Source organism: Biomphalaria glabrata, chromosome 4 (assembly GCF_947242115.1).
Source record: "Biomphalaria glabrata chromosome 4, xgBioGlab47.1, whole genome shotgun sequence".
Classification (NCBI taxonomy): domain Eukaryota; kingdom Metazoa; phylum Mollusca; class Gastropoda; family Planorbidae; genus Biomphalaria; species Biomphalaria glabrata.
Window position 1 is genome coordinate 7736891 of NC_074714.1, and position 23635 is coordinate 7760525.

A 23635-nucleotide genomic window follows, 5' to 3' on the forward strand; every position below is an offset into this window, starting at 1 on the left:
AGTTGTGTCCCTTGAAGCTCGCAGATCCGACTTTCCGGAAAGGCTATACTACGGGTTTTCAAAATAAATGATGAAAGAAATATTCCTGCGTGTTTTGTTTTTACACTGGTTTTCCCATGGCCATGTATATGTACAATAGCCTATTTAAAAAAAAATGACTACGTCATCAGTCATCGCCAATCTTTCTGGATGATGATTGGCCGAAATAACCGTATAGCACATTAACTGGTTCAATATAGACTAATCGTTATAGTGGCCTCGACACTGACCGCGACGTTGCAACCTGTGTAGACCAATAGCTCGTTGCCCCGTCACAGGTCGTGACATCAGAAACAGTTGGCATGTAAAGGTTATTAAGAGACTGGAAAATAGTTATTTAGGGGATTAAAGTGTTAGGGGATGTCTTGTGTGTAAAATTTTAACTTCTCGAAACGTAACCCCCTCGAAAGTCAAGAAAACACTCTATTTCTTAGTTATAGTTTTAATAAAAAATATTTTTTTCTAAAGTTGCAGTTATGTTATAAGCAATATTAATGACAAATGACTCTTTCATTTAGAAATAACAATAGCTCCATAAATGAGTTAAAACTTCATCATTACTCGTTGTCCTATTCAAATCCGATTGGAGGTCGTTTATTCGTCGCTTCTGGATATTTTTTTTTTTTATTGATGCCAAGGTGTTAGACCAGGGGTGTCGATTGACGATTTGCCAGGGGTCGCCAAAGACCATCAAAAAACTAGATTGTTTTGTCTATTCTTCTATTCCTGTGTGTGTGTGTGTCTGCAAAAAGGGGGGGGGGGATCGCGTCAAAGTGGGCAATTGTAAAAAGGGGTCGCCGAGCTGAAAAGGCTGAGAACCGCTGTGTTAGACGATGACAGCCTTGTAGAATCGCCTTTACCGAACCTGAGCGGTACTTGATACCAAAAAAATGTCATGTTAAGAAGTTACAGAGTAATTAATTGATATCACATAGACGTCGGAAAGGCTTCCAAAATATTGATTAACAAATCCTAGTTAATGAGAACTGATCTGGATAGCGAAGCTGAAGGTGACAAGGACATCTACGATCGCGCCCCCCCCCTCAGCCTCTGTGCATAGGACGGTTGTGCCCCACTTGCCACCCACTATGTCCCGCTGATAGTGAAATGCTGATCGCAAACAACAAAATTAAGAACACACCAAGTTTATGGGCGCTTAAATCAAGGGAGGTTATCATTTCATTTGTAAATACGTAGTATATCAAGAGTAATCTCCCTTATTTGGTGATCAGCACTGTCGACAAAAACCCTTATGAACACAATTTTTGTTTTCTTGAAATCAACCGCAGGGGAGCTTCGTATTTAGAGGCCATAAGAACCGAAGATCACCTATGATTATACTGTGCCTTTTTATTTGAAAGCAATGTCTTGTACAAATGAAAAATAGCGTGTGTATACTTCTACCTCTAAATGTATACAAATGGAACTCTTGTCTGTCCGGAACACATTTCAAACCACACTATGTCTTCCACTTTCCCTTTTTTCGAACCAAGTTGAAACTTTCCACAATTATTCATTGCGCCAAACAAAAAAAAATCAATTTATTAAATAGTGGTAATTAATTTATTAATTTTGTTTGAAAACAAAAAGGAAACAAATTGTACAGTATTGAGATATATAACTGTAGAGAGAGAGAGAGACAGAGAGAGAGAGAGAGAGAGAGGGAGAGAGACAGAGAGAGAGACAGAGAAAGAGACAGAGAGAGAGAGAGGGAGGGAGGGAGAGAGACAGACAGAGAGAGACAGAGAGAGAGAGAGAGGGAGGGAGAGAGACAGAGAGAGAGACAGAGAGAGAGACAGAGAGAGAGACAGAGAGAGAGAGACAGAGACAGACAGACAGAGAGAGACAGAGAGAGAGAGAGAGAGAGTGAGAGGAGATTGAAAAAGTAGAAAAGGGAGAGCAAGGGAAGAAGAGAGAGAGATATGATACTTGATGATACTACAGATACAGTGTTTGTCATTTTTGACTTATACTATTTTAGATTTCGATCTTGTATCACATCTGTGCAAGGTTTACAATTTTCATAAAGTATAAACGAATAAGGACATACTGTGTCATTGAAAAAAAAAGGAGATACAAAATGGTCAGTTCGCAAATGAAACCTACGACATTAACGCTATTAGCGCGTCGCTTTATCGACTTACTAACCAGCCATAAAAAAAATAAAATAGAAATAAAACAAAAATAAAACAAACAGAAAAAAACAGACTTAAAAAAGAAATTGAACTGATCTGTCATGTGCACGAGACAGACCAACACTTTATCTTTAATTTAATTTTCTCTATGTCTTTTCATCAGCTTTCACCTTTTTGACTATAAAGAAAATATTAGTAAATAGTAGGAATAAAAGACAAGAATTAATAAAATGTATTTTGATTAAAAAAAAAATGAAACCAACAGGAATCAATAAAATATCTTCTCAGAACATCTAAACAAAATTAAGAAACAAAATAAAAAAAAATAATAAAAAGTTGTGTCAATAAAATGTTGATATCACGCGTGCAATAAAATTCTTACTCGTTAGTTCAATGATTTCACTTTCTGCTTTCTATTCCTGCTATAAACTGACACTTTTGTCATTGTCCCAGAAAAAAAATTGGAATAAATTATCTTGACTACTTTTCTTTCTCTTATCGATTTGAAATTTCTCACCTAAACTTGTATCACGTGACAACCCTTTTTTATATTAGCATTTCATAAAAAAATAACATCAGCAGTTATTTTATACATTAATATCCCTTTTGCATATGATCGCCCCCCACGCAAAGGTGAGGCATTGTTTCTTTACTATATTATTTGAAAAATAAAGTAATATAAATAAAATACAATAAATTATGCGTCACTTGTTTTAGTTTTAAAATGTTGGATAATTAGCACATTATTATTGCATGGGACCATTATTCAATGTATAGTTACGAATGATGTCGAACACATTTACGCTACAAAAGTTTATGTTACTGCGATATGCACCTAATTTACCATGATTTATTAATATAGTAGTATTAATGTTACCCGGCTTTGGTCGGGTTTTTTTATTATGTCTGTTTTATTTCTGTTTTATGTCAGTTTTATTTCTGTTTTATTTCAGTTTTATTTCTGTTTTATGTCAGTTTTATTTCTGTTTTATGTCAGTTTTATTTCTGTTTTATGTCAGTTTTATTTCTGTTTTATTTCAGTTTTATTTCTGTTTTATGTCAGTTTTATTTCTGTTTTATGTCAGTGTTATTTCTGTTTTATTTCTGTTTTATGTCAGTTTTATTTCTGTTTTATTTCTGTTTTATGTCAGTTTTATTTCTGTTTTATTTCTGTTTTATGTCAGTTTTATTTCTGTTTTATGTCAGTTTTATTTCTGTTTTATTTCAGTTTTATTTCTGTTTTATTTCAGTTTTATTTCTGTTTTATGTCAGTTTTATTTCTGTTTTATTTCTGTTTTATTTCAGTTTTATTTCTGTTTTATGTCAGTTTTATTTCTGTTTTATGTCAGTTTTATTTCTGTTTTATTTCTGTTTTATTTCAGTTTTATTTCTGTTTTATGTCAGTTTTATTTCTGTTTTATGTCAGTTTTATTTCTGTTTTATTTCTGTTTTATTTCAGTTTTATTTCTGTTTTATGTCAGTTTTATTTCAGTTTTATTTCTGTTTTATGTCAGTTTTATTTCTGTTTTATTTCTGTTTTATGTCAGTTTTATTTCTGTTTTATTTCTGTTTTATGTCAGTTTTATTTCTGTTTTATGTCAGTTTTATTTCTGTTTTATGTCAGTTTTATTTCTGTTTTATTTCTGTTTTATTTCAGTTTTATTTCTGTTTTATGTCAGTTTTATTTCAGTTTTATTTCTGTTTTATGTCAGTTTTATTTCTGTTTTATTTCTGTTTTATGTCAGTTTTATTTCTGTTTTATTTCTGTTTTATGTCAGTTTTATTTCTGTTTTATGTCAGTTTTATTTCTGTTTTATGTCAGTTTTATTTCTGTTTTATGTCAGTTTTATTTCTGTTTTATGTCAGTTTTATTTCTGTTTTATGTCAGTTTTATTTCTGTTTTATGTCAGTTTTATTTCTGTTTTATGTCAGTTTTATTTCTGTTTTATGTCAGTTTTATTTCTGTTTTATGTCAGTTTTATTTCTGTTTTATGTCAGTTTTATTTCTGTTTTATTTCTGTTTTATTTCAGTTTTATTTCTGTTTTATTTCAGTTTTATTTCTGTTTTATGTCAGTTTTATTTCTGTTTTATGTCAGTTTTATTTCTGTTTTATGTCAGTTTTATTTCTGTTTTATGTCAGTTTTATTTCTGTTTTATGTCAGTTTTATTTTTGTTTTATTTCTGTTTTATGTCAGTTTTATGTCTGTTTTATTTCTATTTTATGTCTGTTTTATTTGTGTTTTATGTCTGTTTTAGTTCTGTTTTATTTCTGTTTTATGTCTGTTTTATTTTTGTTTTATGTCTGTTTTATTTTTGTTTTATGTCTGTTTTATGTCTGTTTTATTTGTGTTTTATGTCTGTTTTATTTGTGTTTTATTTCTGTTTTGTTTCTGTTTGTTAAAATGTTTTATGTCTGTTTATTCTGTTTTGTTTCGTTACATATAAAAGCCGCCAACTATGCTGTTTTAATAATTCATAAAAACATCTACAAAATCCTTGCTAATCAAACCAAAACATTAATTTACTAATTACATGGCCACAACTAATTTAAATATGGATTCTCTTTTTCTTGCAAGGCCCTCAAATTTTGAACCAGCTTGTACCAGGTAACACCTGCTATCCTACGGTCACCACATGTTTAGCCCCACTGATGAGATTGCAGCCAGATGTTCAACCCCAGAGTGATATCGAGTGCTCCATTGAAATCCCCAAGAGGGGCCCCATTCCCTAAACGCCCTCAACCCCATCCATGTTCACGTCAAACGGATGCGTTCTCACTAACACTAGGGTGCGAAAACAAACTCATCTAAGGGATACGGTACGCCGTTTGGATCATATGTTATAATTTTGGGAAATTAAAACACGGCCTTGTGTATTGAACAAAATCTTAAAGTACTCCATAATACTGTAAAACTCCCGTTGCACACCCTATTGCTCGATATCGCTTATTATAATGAGAAGGTAGATATTTTAATTGAAACCAAAAATGAGTTTGTCCTTTTTTCCACTTATTTGTGGCTGTGTTTCCAAAATTAACTACGACTCGTATAACATAGACTGTTTCTAGACGTAACTTACTTTAGACCCTGATCAAGTGTAAAACTTTTTTTATCTTTTTTTACAAAGATTATATCAACTCACTCTGCCTGTCTGTCTGTCTGGCATAAAGTTTGTACACTTTGTTTCTCCCACACCCAATCTCGAATCAAGCTATTGCACACTTATTTCTTTTACCTGACAAAACAAGAATTAAAAAAAAAAACAACAGCAACAAATTAACAGAACATATAATTAATTAACTATTGGTAATGAATTATTTTTCTTGGTATCTCGAACAAGTGAAAGAAATTGTATTTGACTGATAAGATGGTATAAGTTGAATTGGTCCCTTTTATACTTTGCAGAGAGAAAATATTGAAACTAACAATAGATAACTGTTAAACTTTCTATTTTCATAGGAATTCCCTGGCAAAGTGGTTAGTGAGGAGGCTTAGGGGAGGCTTTAGTCCTTGAGTTTAAATTCAGGTCGTTCACCTTTTTTAAATTAAAAATGCTTTTAAAAAGCGATCACCCATATACACCATTCTTTCTTCCTCCACCCCTTTCCGACTGGTCCAGACAATTGATAGGATTATAGCGTAAACTTACATTTATTTAATTCACAATTTTATTATTCGTTTAATATTATTTTTATGTAGGCCTACCAAAAAAAAGTTAAGAGGGGTACTCATTGTTAAGAAAATTCTAGAAGGGTTACAAAATATGTAGAAAGTTTGGGGGAAAATGAGCTAGAGGGACAAGAAAACATTTGTATTTGGTTAAAAAAGTCACATGGTTAAATCTTTAGTTGAGAATTGTCTAACAAGGTTGAGTTTAGTTGAGAATCATTTAACAAGGTTAAATCTAGTTGAGAATCATCTAGCAAGGTTGAGTCTAGTTGAGAATCATCTAGCAAGGTTTAGTTTAGTTGAAAATCATCTAGCAAGGTTGAGTTTAGTTGAAAATCATCTAGCAAGGTTGAGTTTAGTTGAAAATCATCTAGCAAGGTTGAGTTTAGTTGAGAATCATTTAGCGACATTGAGTTTAGTTGAGAATCGATTTCTTTAACAAATGATAGAAACATTTCAAATTACAGTTCCTTCCATGATTCATCTCTTTCAGCACTGTTGTTGCCACCTGTTGTATGAACGAAATCCTGTAATATTGTATACATAACATTGGAACAACAGCCTTGGTGGTAGTGAAGCGTTGTACAGGTGATAGATATATCCAGATCTAGTAGACGAACATTGATGGATATAAGTGACAGTTAGACCCATGTACAAAACAAGTACATAAATTTCGATGTTACCTAGATCAGTATTAAAAAAAGTTTTTTTTTTTTAATAATGACAAAAATAAAATCTAATTAGTCTTTGTTTACCTAAAAAAAGGGTTAAAATTTTATTTAATTTCATGCAGTAGCGTAGCGAGGTAGTCGTGGTCAGTGGTTCAGGAATATGATGGAGCTCCCTCTGCATAAATTTGAGTGGGATGAAAATGATTCAGGTCATGCTGTTTGAATCAAACCAATTGACACAACTACACTTCGAATAAGCTTTGTTTTTTAAAACGTACTTTTATGTTTTTCATGCTCATTTAAATCATGTACTTATAATAATAAATTAATTATATATATATATATATATATATATATATATATATATATATATATATATATATTTATATATATATATAATCAAAGCAAACAAACAAATAAAAGACGGATCTCAGCATCCACAGATTAGAAATTTAAATGTTGGCATATTTATTTGAACTTTTTAAAAAGGCTTTGATGGTGGTTGCAGAGATGAAACTAAATCAAAACAAACTATAAGAAAAAAATTCTGTGCGCCAGAATTATTATCTTTTTTTTTTAGTATTTTTTTTAAAAGTCTTATGTTAAAAGTTAGCTTTGATGAACAAACAAGTCGATGTAGCTCTATATTGCCATGTCTCCGAGCAGCGTTTCCTCTATAAAAAATTCTTAGAAATGAAATATTTATGATAGAGAATAATTGAAGTTTGGCTCTGGGTGGAATTGTGTACACCTTACTTCCATATCTCGGATCAACGTTGAATCTTTGCAAAAATGTTCAATGTCGATGACAACACACGAATCAATAAAAAAAAAAAGAATTAGCCAATCAGTTCATCAATTATTCGTAATTCATTAATTTAGTTTTATACGGAGACAGTACGGACCTACGAAGCTAAGGGGAGATAAACCTTGTGTAGATAATTAGGTCATTCATTATTTTTTTTTAAATTAAAAATTAAATATTACGCAAAATGCAGGGACCCCCAAAGAGGTCAAGCTGGGCTCGCCAAACGATAGAAAATTCCTAGATACGCCCCTGGATTGATGCAATTTCAATAATATTTTTTGTTTAAAAAAAATATTTGTATATCTTTTTAAAATACTCTTCTATGCCATGGTGTATGTAGTCCTGTGTGTAATACTAGTGATCAGTGGTCCATTTCTTAAGAGAAAAGGTGAACCTGATCTAAGGTGTACTTACAGGTGGAATATATTTGATTCTGTCTCTATGAGGCTATGGAGGATTTGGAGGGGAGTGGTAACAGGGGGGGGGGGGGGGAGTTTCTCCAATGTTAACATAGAGAAAGCGACAGAGTAACATTGAATACAATAACAGCTTCACAAACAAACTATATTTGTAAGTCGACGCAGTGGTTTCCCCTTTTTTGTCTTATCTCTTCACCGAAGTTAACACCCTTGGATTTAAAAATAAAACAACGAAATGTTCAGTCAGTGCTTGCGTGTATCTGAGTGTCATTGTGTATGTGTCTGAGTGTCATTGTGTGTGTGTCTGAGTGTCATTGTGTGTGAGTGTCTGGTAAGTCACCCCAGACACTCCATGGTGAGGGAGCCTTCACTAAAAGATAGAACCAAGAGAGAAACAAAAATCGAAAGGGAAAAAAAGAAGAAAACTTATCGCCAAGCCTTGGACCAAGCGGATTTCCGTGCACAGTTAGCGTGCGTGAGCTACAAGGGGTTAAAGCATAGAGTGAGACTCACCTACCTGTTCTTACGTACCACTAATTTGATCAGGTACTGATTCAAGGGAAAATACTCACTCTATTCAAGGGAAAATACTCACTCTATCGCTCATAGAGCAGGATCTTTCTTCTTTCTTTCTAATAAAAGTTGATCGAAAGTGTATTAGTTTTAATCTTGTCAAAACCTTGAAGTTTTAATGAGGTAAACAAACCAATCGAATTAGACGTTTCAGAAACCTGTTTGCATTTCTTTTTAACTTTAATTCATTAACTTAATTTTTCAAAAAATTAAATTATATTGTTGCATTGTTCAAAGGCTAGTTTATTTTTTTTGATAATTCCAAAATGTGTTGTTATTTCATGGATTGATGATTAGTTGAAATTCACCACGTCAAAGGATGTAATTAGATTTCTAGAATTTTATTCATACTTTTGTGTGACTTGGTTTATACTTCAACTACAAGTGGAATAACATTTTTTTTTCTCCCGTATATATTGCCAGTTTATGTTTTGAGATTATTAATGTTGAAAATTGTTTCGAGTTATTAAAAAGAGGCGTGAAACTTTTTAATAGCTCTTCGCAGCACGTATTTCTTTCCTCGTCTGGTTTCACAGTTTCGGTTCATTTCTGTGTCATTGGAATTAGAATCTGACCAGGACTTTGTTGGTTTATATGATCGTCAGAGAAGGCGACTCCAGTAAGCGACTGGAAGGTCTAGCTTTGGGGTGACCCTCTCCCAGGAACGACACTGCAGCACGACAGCAAACTGTATCGACAAAACAGCAACCGGAAAATGTCTGACGACGAGGATGGGGTAAGTGTATTCAAAACGTTTTTGCTATTATGTCTGTCGGTTTGTTTGTTTGTCAAAAAGATCGAGAAATGTCATCTGTCATTTTCAGAGGCTGTTTAGTGAAAATATATTGCTTCATGATACTCGTATCGGTTTTTAATAAACTAGACCAGTGGTTCCCAAACTTTTTTTTGTCTCGTAGACCCCTTGCCATGCTGTCTGATTTTCGGTAGACCCCCCCCCCCTGCTTAACTTGCACACATTTTTGCAAATTCATCAAAACATTTTTTTTTTTTAAATTTCTAACTGTAGAGAGTTTAAGAGTCTGAAAGTAATTTAAAACTAATTACATCTTTTTAATTGATAACATTTAAATTGAAACCAATTAAAGGTTTATCATCCGTTGCTATTATGTTTCATATAGAAATTTGTTGTTCTATGAAATAGTCTTTCTAACATTAAATACTAATTAATTAATTTGCCTTATGTATCATTGTAAAGGGTTTTGCAAAGAGCAGTTTCTAGTGTATTTCTTGATCTTTCACGTGTGGCTCAAATATTGAGTCTGCAGAACTGTTTTCATTAACAGGAGAAGGGGCGAAGGCGAGTAACTGGCGCCTAAACCAGTAAACTTTGAGCAGGAAGGGCCTTGGCCTGCTACCCACCTAGCAGAAGAAAAACTGAATTCAAAACTTTGCTGCCAAAATGGGAAAGGTTTTGTGGGTCAACCCTGAGAAAAAATAAGGAGACGGCGACCATTTGGCCGTTTGTAGCACACAGCACTACACCTTGTCAGACCTATGACGCCGTTGATCTCAAACTGTCGTTTGCAAAGAATTACATAAGAAAGTTTTACTTTTATAACTTATGCCATCAGGCTGGTTTAATCAATGTTTGACCTTTGCTGTTTTCCGTATTTTGTTAATACATATTGTAAGACTCTCAGAAACCATCATCCTCTTTATATGAGATTTTGTGGTTCTATTCTGAACTTTATCTTTGAGTGTTCGAATGTTTTTTCAATCTTTATCTATTTTGTCAGGGTGGCTTTGTCTCAAATGATCCTCCAGCGTAATTGGTTTCATATTGTCTTAAAAATCACTTAGGCAACCCCTTGTTTGACATGGAAGGAATGAATCCCAATTTTAAATAATCAACGCTGTACAGTCTACATTGCTTTTTTTTTTTAAAACATTAGTTACATGTAGATAAATTTAAGCTATTTAAATAAGTATTGAATTTGAATAGAACAATTTTTCGTTTGAATATCATGATAAATATTTATAGGATTGAATATGATACAAATCATATATTAGTGTATGAAATAATTACATTAATGGAATGTAAAAAATAAAGTCAGGACTTCCTTAAATAAAATCTATTATCGTAGACCCCCGTGGACATCTCATAGACCCCCAATTTTTTTTTCACTTTCGTAGACCCCTTGGAAGTCTTCGTAGACCCCTTGGGGGAGGGGTCAGTATAGACCATTTTGGGAATTACTGAACTAAACAATAAAAAAGCTGGAACAACACAGCATTGAAAAACAATTTCAATGTTGATAATTTGGTATTGTAGTAGATTTGAGTAGGAAACATTAACAATTTACTAAGGGGGATTAACTAAGAGGTCAACCAAAGGAGTAAATAAATGCAGTATTTATTCTCTTAATGAAATAAAGCGCCTAGGTTGTTTTTTCAGTAGCAAGATGTTGCTCCCTAAGAAAAACAATCGTATACTGAATATGAATGTATCTTCTACAGATGTTCGAATGTTACGCCAGTATATCTATAATGCGTCACTAATATCTGCGTAGAGTAATGTTTTTATATTAAGTACCTAATATAATACAAGTTCTTTATTATTTATTGAACATTTAAAAGAAACAACTTAATATTCATTCACTCACCACTTTCTTTCCTTGGATTTCATCACAGCGCGCGAGCTAACCTAATCTCCACTACTCCTGAACACAGGCCACCCGCAGTCACTTATTAAACGGCAAAGAGATTCTTTTTTTTTTTTTTTGGTTCTCATTTTCCTGACATGTTTTTAGCCTCTTGATCTCCTAATAACAAAACAATATCCACCCCACCCCCCTTTTTCCCCCCTTTGTACATACAAATATGCCCCGTGTATAAGGGAAAGAAATACCCAAATTTCCTTTCAAATTTTAAATCTTTATAGAGACTGAAATTGTTCCTCTTGAATACGCTAATAGATTTTCTCAACAGTCTGTGTTTGTGGCATTAATAAACGGATAAGTAATTAATTGTTTTTATACAAAGTGTTTCTATCAATAGAGCATTTTTAACAGCTAGTCAGGTTAGTACGGCAACACATCGGCTTTTCATCTAATACTGTATCAACAAACTTCTGATTTCGATGATGTGTTAAAAACACACAACCGCTACAGGGTATGAAGAGATTGTACCTGTATTGTAACATTAAGAAATAACAGTAACATGTGTCAGTAACAAACATGTATTAAGTGGTAATATATATATATATATATATATATATATATATATATATATATATGGCTGAAATTGTGCGGTTCTTTCCATTAATTAAAAAGTATTGTTTATATTTTGCTTATTTTTATATCTAGATCTGTGCTACGCTTACCGGGTGAAGACACAATGAAACTTTTCTATTGGGGTGGGGGTGGTCTGATTTTTCTGCAGAAAAAGCAGATTGTGAACAAAATAAGTCAACTATTTGTATTATATACGCTACAGTTGCTACTTGGTGATATTTTAACCCACGTTTTTTTTATTATGTCGCTCTCCTGCCCCACCCGCCCATGGTATTGAACTTTGCTACTGGGCTAGTCTTACCTCTTTTACACCAGTACATTATGTGCGTGTGTTTGTGAAAAGCTGTAATCAAACTGTGACACTATTCAACATTTGAAAAGCTGTATTAAAACTGTAACACTATATGATATTTGAAAAGCTGTATTAAACTGTAACACTGTGTGGGCCTAAAGCAGCAGTATTAAAACTGTAACACTACGGAAAATTTGAAAAGCTGCATTCAAACTGTTACACTATACAGCATTTTAAAAGCTGTATTCAAACTGTAACACTATACAATATTTTAATGATTTACTTCTGAATCAGGTTTAAGCACATACTAAAAATGGCAAAAGTCGCACATTTCTTTGGGGCTGAGTGACAATCCCGAGTCGATCTGACTTTTTTCCGAAAACCTAAAGGCAGCACGGAAGCCTTCTTCCAGATACTCCCTCCCTTCACTGGTTCACAAAAGAGTTTGGGCAGCGCTCTGGGCATGATATAGTAGAACAGTTGCGCTATACAAACATATTCTGTAGTTGACTATGTTTACTATATATTGTCTGCATTTCGCTTGTCTGCATTTTGCTTGTCTGTGTTATTTCTTTTCTAGATTTGTCTTACCTTGCAGTGAGCTTCAGAGCTAGATTGAACGCAAACGGACGTAGATAAAATGTAAAAGGGACGCGTGGTCAAGAGGATGAGTACTCTTAAACTTAGCTTGGCCTGACTACATATGAAGGGGCCTCGAGGTTCGACACCCGACTCGAGCAGAGTTGTGTTCACTGAGCGCCTAAAGGCAGCACGGAAAACCTTCTCCCAGATACCCCCCAAATAAGATTGGACTATAGCGCTCTGAGCAGGCTAAAAGCATAAAAGTAAAACTATATAAAAGATTTAATAATTGTTATTACAAAGGACGTTCACTTTGTTCCCTCTTCATTAGTGTAAAACATTCACTAGATCTAGAGCAGTGTCTTCCTGACAAAGATGTTTCCTACGTACAATTTGACTTTCGTTACATTTTGATACCGCAGGGTACCACCACTGAAATGAATGATAGTGTGTGTGTGAGAGAGCGCCGGTGTGTGTGTGTGTGTGTGTGTGCTTACGGGGCAGATGCCCAAGGAAGATGCCTAGATTTATTACCCCGTGTCATGTGACATCATCTCTGGAAAATAAATATAAACACACTTGATCACATGACCCTGTTGTTTGGCATGTATGACGTCACACATTCCTTGATGATCTCCAGTTCACCTCCGTGCACACACAAACACACACACACACCCAAACACACACACACACACGTCTATGCCCTGTCGCTAATTAAGAAGAGACTAACTTATATTGTTCTACAGCCCCCTCCCCATTTCCCACAATATCTTTATAGTATGATTAGCATCCTCTCTCTTTTTATTTCTTCAAGAACCTTCTGTATTTACTCCCAGCCCTGCGAAAATATTTGGTGCTTGATAACTTAGTGTCTACTACGTCGAAAGGAAGTGTCCAGACACACATTTTGATGACGTCAAAGCATAAGGGTCTATGCGTGTATGAATATAGGTATGTGCGCGTGACTTGAGAAACATTACACTGTGAAACCTTGTTTCCTCATTTCATCCATTGAGATTCACAGGCCACAAAATGAAGTAGTGAAGCGAAAACAAATATGTGATCGATTTTTATTTGAGTGTATTGAAGTGTAGTGAACACTGGATACAAATTGTAGGCTCTTGCACAATGATTTATGTATACCAGAGTATACCTATTACATTAGTGGTTAAGTAATTATTCTAATTTTACTAATCGTCAGACTTTGGAAATGATCAAACATGAGAAAACAGAAAAGTGTAGGAAATTAATTTGAAGAAAATTGATCATGGATGTATGATTATACTTTTCAAAATAATAATATCAACATAAATCTCATACTGCATGTGATTTTGACACAGTGACAAGTATTTATGCAATTCATTAATCATAATAGAAGATACTTTTGTACACAATAGGTCGTAAATGTTTAAGTGTATACATTTCTAAAATTCGTGTAATAAATGTGATTACTACTAAATTCATGTTTTATCGAAATCAAAATGTTTTCTCAGCTACTTTTATCTGGAAAATCAATAACGTTTCAAGCACCTACAAAATTATTCAATTTTAAAGATTTGTTTATAAAAATATAAAATTAAAGAAATGACATGACGTTAACAATAAAAAAATATAGGTCAAGGTCATTCATATCTATCACCATGACACTTATTAAAACGAGACCCAAGCATGACGCGCAAACAGGAGACTTGCTTTCAACTTTTGCCATGTATACAATTCTCTGTCGAGTCTAAGAACTTTCATCCCGTACACCGTACACAGAAATATACATTGTGTACAATATCAACAAAGCTTTAAACTCCGTGAGAAGATCTGAAAAGGGGGGGGGGAAGCTGTTTTGCTTTTCTTTTTCTCTTTTTGGCTCCGACTTCTTACAGAGTTTAGAAAGTCGTGCAAAGTCAAAAGGTCTTTTCTAAAAAAAGAGGTGAAAATGACTTTTTAATGAACCAAACTATAAATGTTAAAGAAACAGGTGTTGTAACAACAGACGTCTTAACTTTGTATGCCCTAACTACAGACGTCCTAACTAAAGACGCCCTAACTACAGACGTCCTAAGTGGATACCATTTTGTCATAATATTATGACGCGGTTCATGGACATGTCCACTGCCAGAAATACTTGCCACCCCCCCCCCAAACAACTGAGTAATGTGTAAACCCCCTTCGCCTTCCCCCCCTCCGCCACATGCCAAGATACGTCCACATGATGATAAGAACAGTAGCATAAAGGCCCCCCCCCCCTCCCTGCTGTTGGACCCCCTTCCCTTGTGTTGAGACCACGGACCACACTTCTGTTTGTCCCCATACCTTTCAGGTGGCGGGGCCTGCTCTGGAGATCAAGACTCTACTAAGGCAATGTTCTCCGAACAACCGCCCCCCCCCACCCTAACTTTCTCGAGGCTACAAACTAGAAGAACAAAATAAGACAATTTAAGTTGTTGTTCTGCAAATATTTGATGTGGATGCTTTGCTTGGTTAGTGAGTCGGTTTGATTGGATGATACAAACTTGTTGTCTTGTAGAGCATTGATCCATGTCCTCTAAGTAACAAAGATCAGACACCCTGAGCTTTGGACTAAAGAGAGTTACGAAGTTTAGCATAGGCGAAGTATTTATCAAGTGATTCAACGTGTCACCAATTACAACATAAGTTTTTTTTTTAAACCTTTTGTTCTCAAGCTAACCATAGATATCAAAATAGCTCACAAAAGACAAATAGAGCGAAATGTAATACTTGACTAGACAATACATAAAATCCAAATAATTGTGGATTGCATTCTTGTAAGGCAGAGTATTTATCTTCACCTTCGCCTGTTCCTTAGTCTGTTGGATCGTTGGGGCACCACACAAGATCTGTTGACCGTCTTTCTCCATTCCTCTCTGTCTTTTGCTTGGATAAAGTTTCTTTCAATGGCAGGCCGGGTTTATTCTTTTATGCTGTCTTCCCATCACTTTCTCTGTCTGCCTCTTCTTCTTTTTCCTGGTACTGATTTCTGAAGGCATGTCTTTGCGAGCCATGAGGAACGTGTAATATGGCCATAGAGTTTTAGTTTGCAACAGTAGTTGGCAAGCCATCATATGTCCCGATCGCAATAGCAGAGAATAAAAAGGGGGAAATAGAGAACATTTAGGGTCATTTGTTAATTGTACTTAATTTCAATACATTTGCTATGAATTTATTGCTTCAATTAATTGATGTCTATATTATGAATTCATACTTGAAGAACTGCGTACTTATTATAAGACGGAGACTTGTGATATTGAATAGCCCGGATTTCAACAGCGGATCAGTGTAAATTAAATACAATTTTACATATCCCCGTCCGCTCTTGAATTTCGTGTCACTAGATTTATGCCCCCCTAGAATCACTAGTTCGTAATCAGAACCCCGCAATACTATCGTCAAACTAACTCCCCAGCGAATGCTTTCAGTAGGTACACGTTGGTACGTCACGTTCACTTCCTTATATCATATCCTGCGCGTGCACCCACTTTTTGCTACACGCACACTTTCATCTATTTCTGTACCCTGTTGCAGGTTGAGTATATTAATGACACATTTATATGTCAGGGGAGTGAATCCATTATCGCGTCTTCCTACTTTACTCGCCCCTTGCTTCTTACCCCCCTTTAATTCCTTTCTCCTTCTTTTTTTACCTTGCGCCTCTCTGTGTTCCATCACACGACTCGCTCCCTTGTATTCAACATTCATCTCTCTTGTCCAACAAGTCAGGGGCTTTAATAAGCTTGTTTCATTCCCACCCCAATCCGAAAATAAAACTTTCTCCCCACCCCCCACCCCTTTTCACCATAACGCGCATCCCAGCCCCCATCGCCCTCGGCCATTAGCGAGGAGCCAGGTACTGAGACCTTCGATTAATCTCCACGACCGAGATGAGTTATATAAATAATTACCCGGCCGTGTGAAAGTTATTAATATCTGCAATTTTACGTCATTTACCGTTAGGAATGGAATTTGTATTGCATGTCCGACGTCACTAGCAAGCTCTATAACAATGTGCACTTTTATTCACGGTCTTCGCCACCTTTTATGACACTTGCGATCAGTTGATGCACCACGAACCGTTGTAACGAAAAAATGCAACAATTAGAAGACACACTTGGAATAAATTGTAATAAGAATAGGGCCGGTCCTACAGATTGCGGGACCATATGCGGAACGGATTGCGCGGGGCCTGGTCTGTATAGGGATAAGGTAATAAATCAAAATCAAGATTTTTTTTTGTTAGAAAATAAATACGTCTTTGCATTTTGTTCAAACTTTACTAAGTACAAGTTAACTTTACGAGACATCTACGATAAGCGATTAAATTTACTATTGACTGGCAAAATATCGCTTTTGATTTTTTTAAGAGATCGAAATGATTTAGATCTATATTTATATGCCAGTGACTATTACAGTAAATTAAGTATTTGAACTTCTTGTTTTGGTTAAAATTCGCCCTATTATTTTTATTAAATGAAATCTGACATTGCCGTTTTTTTTATTCGCGAGTAGGATTGGCGTTATCCATATTATCCCAAAAATGATAATTTATCTATTTTTAAGACATATTTATGACTTTTCAGGATACTTTAATAGTTTCAGATTTCCAGAAGCTCCTGGAAAATCCGAGGAAGCGGAATCCCTGTTAAGTTAAAATTTACTAGTTTTAGCGCGGGGCCTATTAAAGTGCGGGGCCCACTGCGCCCGCATAGGTTGCAGTGCCCTAAGGCCGGCCCTGAATAAGAATATGTCTCCTGTGAACCAAACTCTAGAACGTGTTTACTGTCTCCAAGAATCATCCGTCTCTCACAGATATTCTGTATTTAGAACAGAACAAAGTCATCCAAATGCATGGGCTTAAATGAGGACGGAAAATTGAAACAAAGAGTGATAGATTCAATGGATAATAATACAATTCAGTTCATACGAGCCAATAGTGAAGCCTTTACTTTCTGATTGACAGTAACATTTATCGATAATACATTTCGGTGTATCATTTGCCAGTGACACGTGGCGGTAATGTCTCTCTCTCTCTCTGGCATTTTACGTCTTGAGAGACGATCTTTTCCCTTTGCAACTTCTTGTGACTAAAGAGGCCAATCCTTGATACACAGCTGCGATCGCAGGTTGGGCATATATAATCACCAGGCGTCGTTGCATTTTCACCCTTCTTTCTGCTTCTGTTGTGTGTGACACATGGCGGTAATGTAATATTTGAATTATGTACAGTACTAATATATCAATCGCATAAAATAGGCTTAACACTTGATAAAGTCCAAAACATGACTTTACCCTTGTTAGAGCACAACTCATTATCTAACACTTGATAGGAGACCTACTAATAGTTCCTTAATACAGCCCAACAGATGATTTTAACCTAGATAGAGCCCAAACATATGATCTCACACTTCAATGAGCCCAACACATTATCTTACACGTGATAATTCCTTAATAGAGCCAAACAGATGATTTAAGCATTGACAAAGCCCAACATATGACCTTATCCTTAGTAAAGCCAAACAAATTGTCTTATCCTTGATAGATCTCGAAAAAAATTAATTTAACCTTGATAGAGCCCAACAGATGATTTTAACCTTGGTAAAGCACAACACATTATCTTACCCTTGATAGAGCTCAAGAAATAATCTGACCCTTGATAGAACCTCGGAACATCACATTAACCTGGTGTTCTTGCTATGATGAGACGCTCTTCACTCTACATGCCAACTGGAACAAAACCTGAAAACGCTTGTCTGATATCTATCTGTTGTAGACCCTTCCATGTTACACAGTATGCCAAATCATATCATTCTCTATCACTGAACGCTTACGCTTTTGGGGTGGGTAAGGTTGGGCACAAACTATTTGCAATTATCAATGAACTAATTGAGGAGATGCTATCTAGGCGACGCATGCCATTCCCTATCGAAAGTTACACTCAGAACGTCTATATTCTGGGTTTTATGTTTTTTTTTCTTGTTTATTCTTTTGACATAACCTCCCAGACACACATAGATGCCAGAGCAGAAATTATATCAGCTATGATGTTTATGTAAAGTTTTCCATGTCTGCAAATAAAGTATTCGAGATTTGAGGGCATTTATTCTAAACAAGCTGACAAGCAGACTTGAGTAGAGTTCAAAAGGTCGTGAGCATGTGGAGTCTAAGCTCGGAAGGAGAGTAAATATATATAAACATTTCATTGGCTTCGTTGTTTCATAGTAGCTCAATACAAGTTTTCTGGTTCAAGTCCTGAAATACCACCAAGTCCATAGAGGTGATAATGATGTGTTCGTGGCTCAAGTTGGCAAGGTATTAAAGAGCAAGTAACCGTTGTTTAGTAAATTTTAAATCTATTTATAACTGGAGATGATTTTTCTAGAGTTTCAGTAATTCTATATTGAATCCTATCTACTATTTCTACTTATGAATGGGGCAATAAGTTATCCTTTAGCGAGTCCTGATTCTAGTATTAGTAAACCCTTAGTGGAATGCTTAAAAAAAAGAGTGTGGATTTCTTCTTCTTCTTCTCATATATTACAGACGTTACTTCACAAATGACGATGAATAAGTCCTACACGTCATGCATTTAGTCATGCATATTAACCAATGACTTAAATTCTGCCAAGTCACTGGTTTTCCCGACCTAGTTCAGGCAACCCATTCCATGCTCTAATAGCGCTAGGGAAGAAGGAGTATTTGTACAATTTTGTCCTAGCATATGGGACGAGGAATGTGCCTTTATCTTTGTGTCTTTCAGAGTATTTTATTAAATTTTGTTTTTGTATTTGAAGATTATGGTTCAGTGTTTTATGTATAATTGCTACTTTACTTTTGAGTCTTCTGTCCTGAAGGCTTTCTAAATTTAGTGATTTTACTAAAGATGTTACTCTGGTTAAATGTGAATATTTGTTTGTTATGAATCTCACTGCTCTATTTGTGTCTGTTCCAGTTTCTTAATGTTTTCTTGAGTTGAGGGGTCCCAAACGGAGGATGCATATTCTATTATTGGCCTAACCAAGGTTAAATAACATTTTAGTTTTATGTTCTTATTTGATGTATAGAAATTTCTTTTAATAAACCCTAATGCTTTGGTTGATTTTTTATAGTTTCATCAATATGTGGATTCCATGACAGTTGTTCATTTATTATAACACCTAGGTATCTCGCTATTCTCTCGTTCAACGTTCATACTACTCCTTTTATTCACTTGAATTACGTCAGACCACCTCGTGGTTTCAGCAGAAACACTTCCGCATGTACAACCATAAACATCTGCCCTTTTTTCCTATTGGTGACATAAAAAAACACGCACATACTCTATAACGAGGCGTATATATAGAGAGACAGTTTGACTGACCCTTTAACTTGCAACGAGTTTTTTTCTTTAAAGAAACTAGTAAGTGATCTGCCCAGCCCAACATTACAAAACTTACGGAGTCAAAAGAACAAGAAAAAAAAAGAAGGTTTTGTTTTTATGTTATTGAAAAACATTTATCAACGAAAGAATAGATGCATTCTGACTCCAGTTTAATTATACAAATATATTTTTTATGAATTTATTTTAGAAAATATTTAAAATCGTTTGTATAAATGTTTAAAAATATACAAGATAATTATTTTATTTATAATCCTCTCGTGCTTTTTTGTTCACTGTTGATAGTGAATAGTTTAAAAAAACGGTGTATTTTTATGGAAAAAAACAACTGCTTCAATAGTTAATTTAAAAAATTAATTGTTTCTCTTTCGGAAAAAAAAAACACGATACATCAAAATTTTACATCAAAATTTTGAAAGATCTAAAATATCATGATGTCGAATTTTCATTTTTTTCCCCCCTTGTTTTTGCGATCTAAACGGGACGGACCGACCCACAAAGCTAATAGAGTCTCTTTCCCTTTCGAAAGCCTCTAAAAGAAACCCTGTTTACGGGGTCTTGGAAAAATTAAGAGCATGTCTTTCAACTTGACATTTCTGACCAGTTCTCGATGGTATGGAATCTATGCAGCCTGCTTTTACCAACGACATATTACTGCCGTACATAACAAAATGACATTGGTGTCGGAAGTTTTCAAGTGACCGCCTACATTTCTAAACGTAAGGAGTCAATAGAGAAAACAATATCTTTGTTTTAATAATATTAAAGAACAACAAAACATGGATTGTTGAAACAATATTCGGGGACAACTTCTTCAAAAAAAAAACAACATACATTAAGTTTATTTCAACTGTATCCCCTTCTGTTGTTTTTTTCCCCCTCTGTATTCTTTGAATATTAAAATGTTTCATTCAACTGATTACTGAAAAGTTGAACCAAACATTTTAGTTTTTTTTTTTTAAAAAGGCTTATTTCCCATGACAACCTTTTTTTTCCATCTAACAACTTTTTTTTTTCTTTATTGAATTAAGGCTAAAAACATTATTTTGTCAGCTGGAAGGCGAGCAATTCGTAGAAATAAAATATTAATATTATTCAGATTTTTTCTCAAACCTCCCAGTCCAAAGGAATTGTTTTATTTCTTCCAGTAGACTTTTTATTTTTTAAAAAAAGCTTCTCTTAATTTTTCATTTCGCGGGTAAAAATGACATTAATTTAGCCTCACGCTTCTGTCGTCTGCTGGCTCTGGAGCCTGACATTTTGATTAAATTTCACCTTGTACGTGACGTTTGGCTTTCCTAATGCAGTCTGGCAAGTGCGTTGCGACACGCTTTGATTATTGGCCCAAGAGTTTTGTTCTCTGGCCAGACTGTCAATTCTGTTCATGTGCAATTTGCAGAGAATGAACTCCTGGTTGATGTCTGATACCACACTGTCAGGTATTTGCTCTCTCTTCTCTTCCTAGAAGGAATTCCCCATCTAGAAATAGCCTAGCTATAGGCCTACTTACTTTTTACAAGTTTCCATAGAATACGGAAGAAATAGCTATTTAAACTAAAATAAAGCTAAAGGAAGAGTAGAAGAAAGCACAAGGAAAAAAAACAACAATATTTGATTTTGTTTCGGAATAAATAATCTGACGTCCGAACAAAAATGCCGTAGAATTTGTTAAGACAGAGGAACATACAATAGGAACAGTTTCAATAACGACCCAAAGCAAAACTACGTTCGGTAAAAGACGCAGAAAAAGGAACAGGGAACTTAAGTCGATTCAATGTGGAACATGTGTCATGTTTGTCAGATTTGGCGAAATATTTAGGTCAAAGCTGGGTCTTCGTAACCAACTTAATCTTTGCACTTTAATACAATGTCTATTTCAAAATGCACATTTATTGAAACATGCACTTCAGGTATTTTTTGGCAGCGCAGTTACAGTAAAAGCGCATTAATACTCAGAAAGCTTTATTATTCTATGGTGATAGAAAGTGCTATGGGTCGACTAGTACATATGTATAATGTCACGAGTCGAGTCTGTGACCTATTTCGACCAGTTTCTAGAAGCTCGAGGTCAAGCCAGTGCTGTCCAGTGTAAACAAGTTAATTTTAGGCATCCAATCAAAGAAAGAGTTTAAGGGAGAAAATGAGCATACGTCAGCTTCTAGAAGGTCAAAGTTGCTAAAATAATTAGGGGAGAAGTTTCCATGATTCTGGAATGTACAAATTAAGAAAGGTATAAATTAGGGGAAAAGTCAGTTAGACGGGGGCCTAGTGGTTCTTGTAGAGCGATGGTCCTCGCTTAGTAATAGTTTGGTAGAGTAATATTAGAGGGTCCATTAATTAAAGTTTTATTAGTTGAAGTAATATTATTAGTTGAAGTTGAATGTTATACTAAGTGAAGTTTCATGTATCTTTAAGTTTTATTTATGAAGTATCAAGTCAAGTTGTTATTGTATTGTTACGAATCTCCCTATCCAGGCTCTATGCAAATTGCACCAAACGACACCACCAACTTAAAGAACTTGAAAACTCTGGGCTTGAAAATAACGTAATAGTTGAATGTCAATAAATAACAGCCAATACTGTACAATGGGCAGCACGTAACACAAAACTGTACAAATATCTATCCGCCGTATCAACTCTTGCACTGGTCTCGTCTCGGACTTGTACTGAGCACTTGTAACGAACTGTAGATCGGGAAGTTGTGACTGACTGGTCTCTGATACCTTCGCTCTTCATATAGGGTCCCTGCTGGCCTTCTAGAACCGGACAGAACGTCGCTCGACCATTCTGGGTGGTCAGATGACACTCCTGAGCTCTGTTCACGACGTCGATCCTTCCCGAACCATCATGTTGACACTCGTCTCGGCCGATCGTCGTAACTCGTCACGGTTGACCGCTCGTCTAGCGCTGGCCTGGGGCGATTTGCGTCGGCTGACTACACACACATCACTACCCCCATCTGTGCCACCACCAGGTTTATAACAGTATTGAGAAGTTAATTTGACGTGAAAGTTGAAGAAGTATTATTATAGAAGTTTGGGAGAAAATACAGAGAGATGTTTGTTTCTTCATTTCATATGAATTTATCAACTTATTAATACAATCCTCTGCCTGTTCATCACATATATATAGTTTCTTAATAGCTAGGGCTTTATTTTTCAACAAATTGCATTTTACCATTCCTGTTCTCAGTCAACCTTTGAGCTAAGTCAACCACTGGACTAAGTCAACCTTTGAGCTAGGTCAACCACTGAGCTTAGTTAACCCCTGTCGACATTGTCCTACCCAATCAACGAACGTTTCACTTTCAAGAACGGTCTGATCGGGACGTCCATATATCGTCGTAACGTTGTTGAAATGGCTTGAAGACAGCTCAGAGCACAGGAAAAGAAAAACTTGCTACGGACATTTGATAGTCAAAAATTGGTGGTCGAAATAGAGACAACGTAATATTTATATTTTTAAATCCACTCTTTTTTATGTTCTAATAATATAGTAAAGTAGAACGCGGTGGCTGAGTGATTAAGCGCTTGGCTTCCGAACCTGGGGTCCTGGATTCGAATCTCGCCAAAGACTGGGATTTTCAATTTCGGGATTTATGGGGCACATTTGAGTCCAACCGACTCCGACTTTAGAAAGTAAAAGGCGTTTGATCGTTGTGCTGGCCACTGTAAACGTTATATCTGCTGTACGTATATTTTACTATTACTATTACACATGAGACTGGGCACTACTAATTTTTCGCGAATGTCGTGGAATGCTGGGATCGTGCTTCCTGGAGTCACATTTGACACGTGACAAACATAGAT

At 35.2% G+C, this 23635-nt stretch overlaps 1 protein-coding gene across 2 annotated transcripts in view; it reads left to right on the forward strand.

Annotated features, from left to right (window-relative positions):
* Positions 1–8062: 8062 nt before the first annotated feature.
* The window catches only part of LOC106056526 (tetraspanin-9-like), a 172848-nt gene continuing 157275 nt past the window's right edge, over positions 8063–23635 (forward strand). Inside the window, exons 1-2 of one of the 2 annotated variants that reach the window (XM_056026050.1) lie at positions 8063–8437; positions 8612–9050. In XM_056026050.1, the coding sequence (XP_055882025.1) occupies positions 9030–9050 (21 nt within the window). In that variant the 5' untranslated portion in view covers positions 8063–8437; positions 8612–9029. Of the gene's footprint in view, positions 9051–23635 lie in introns of both variants that reach the window. The other variant, XM_056026049.1, reaches the window with a different exon arrangement.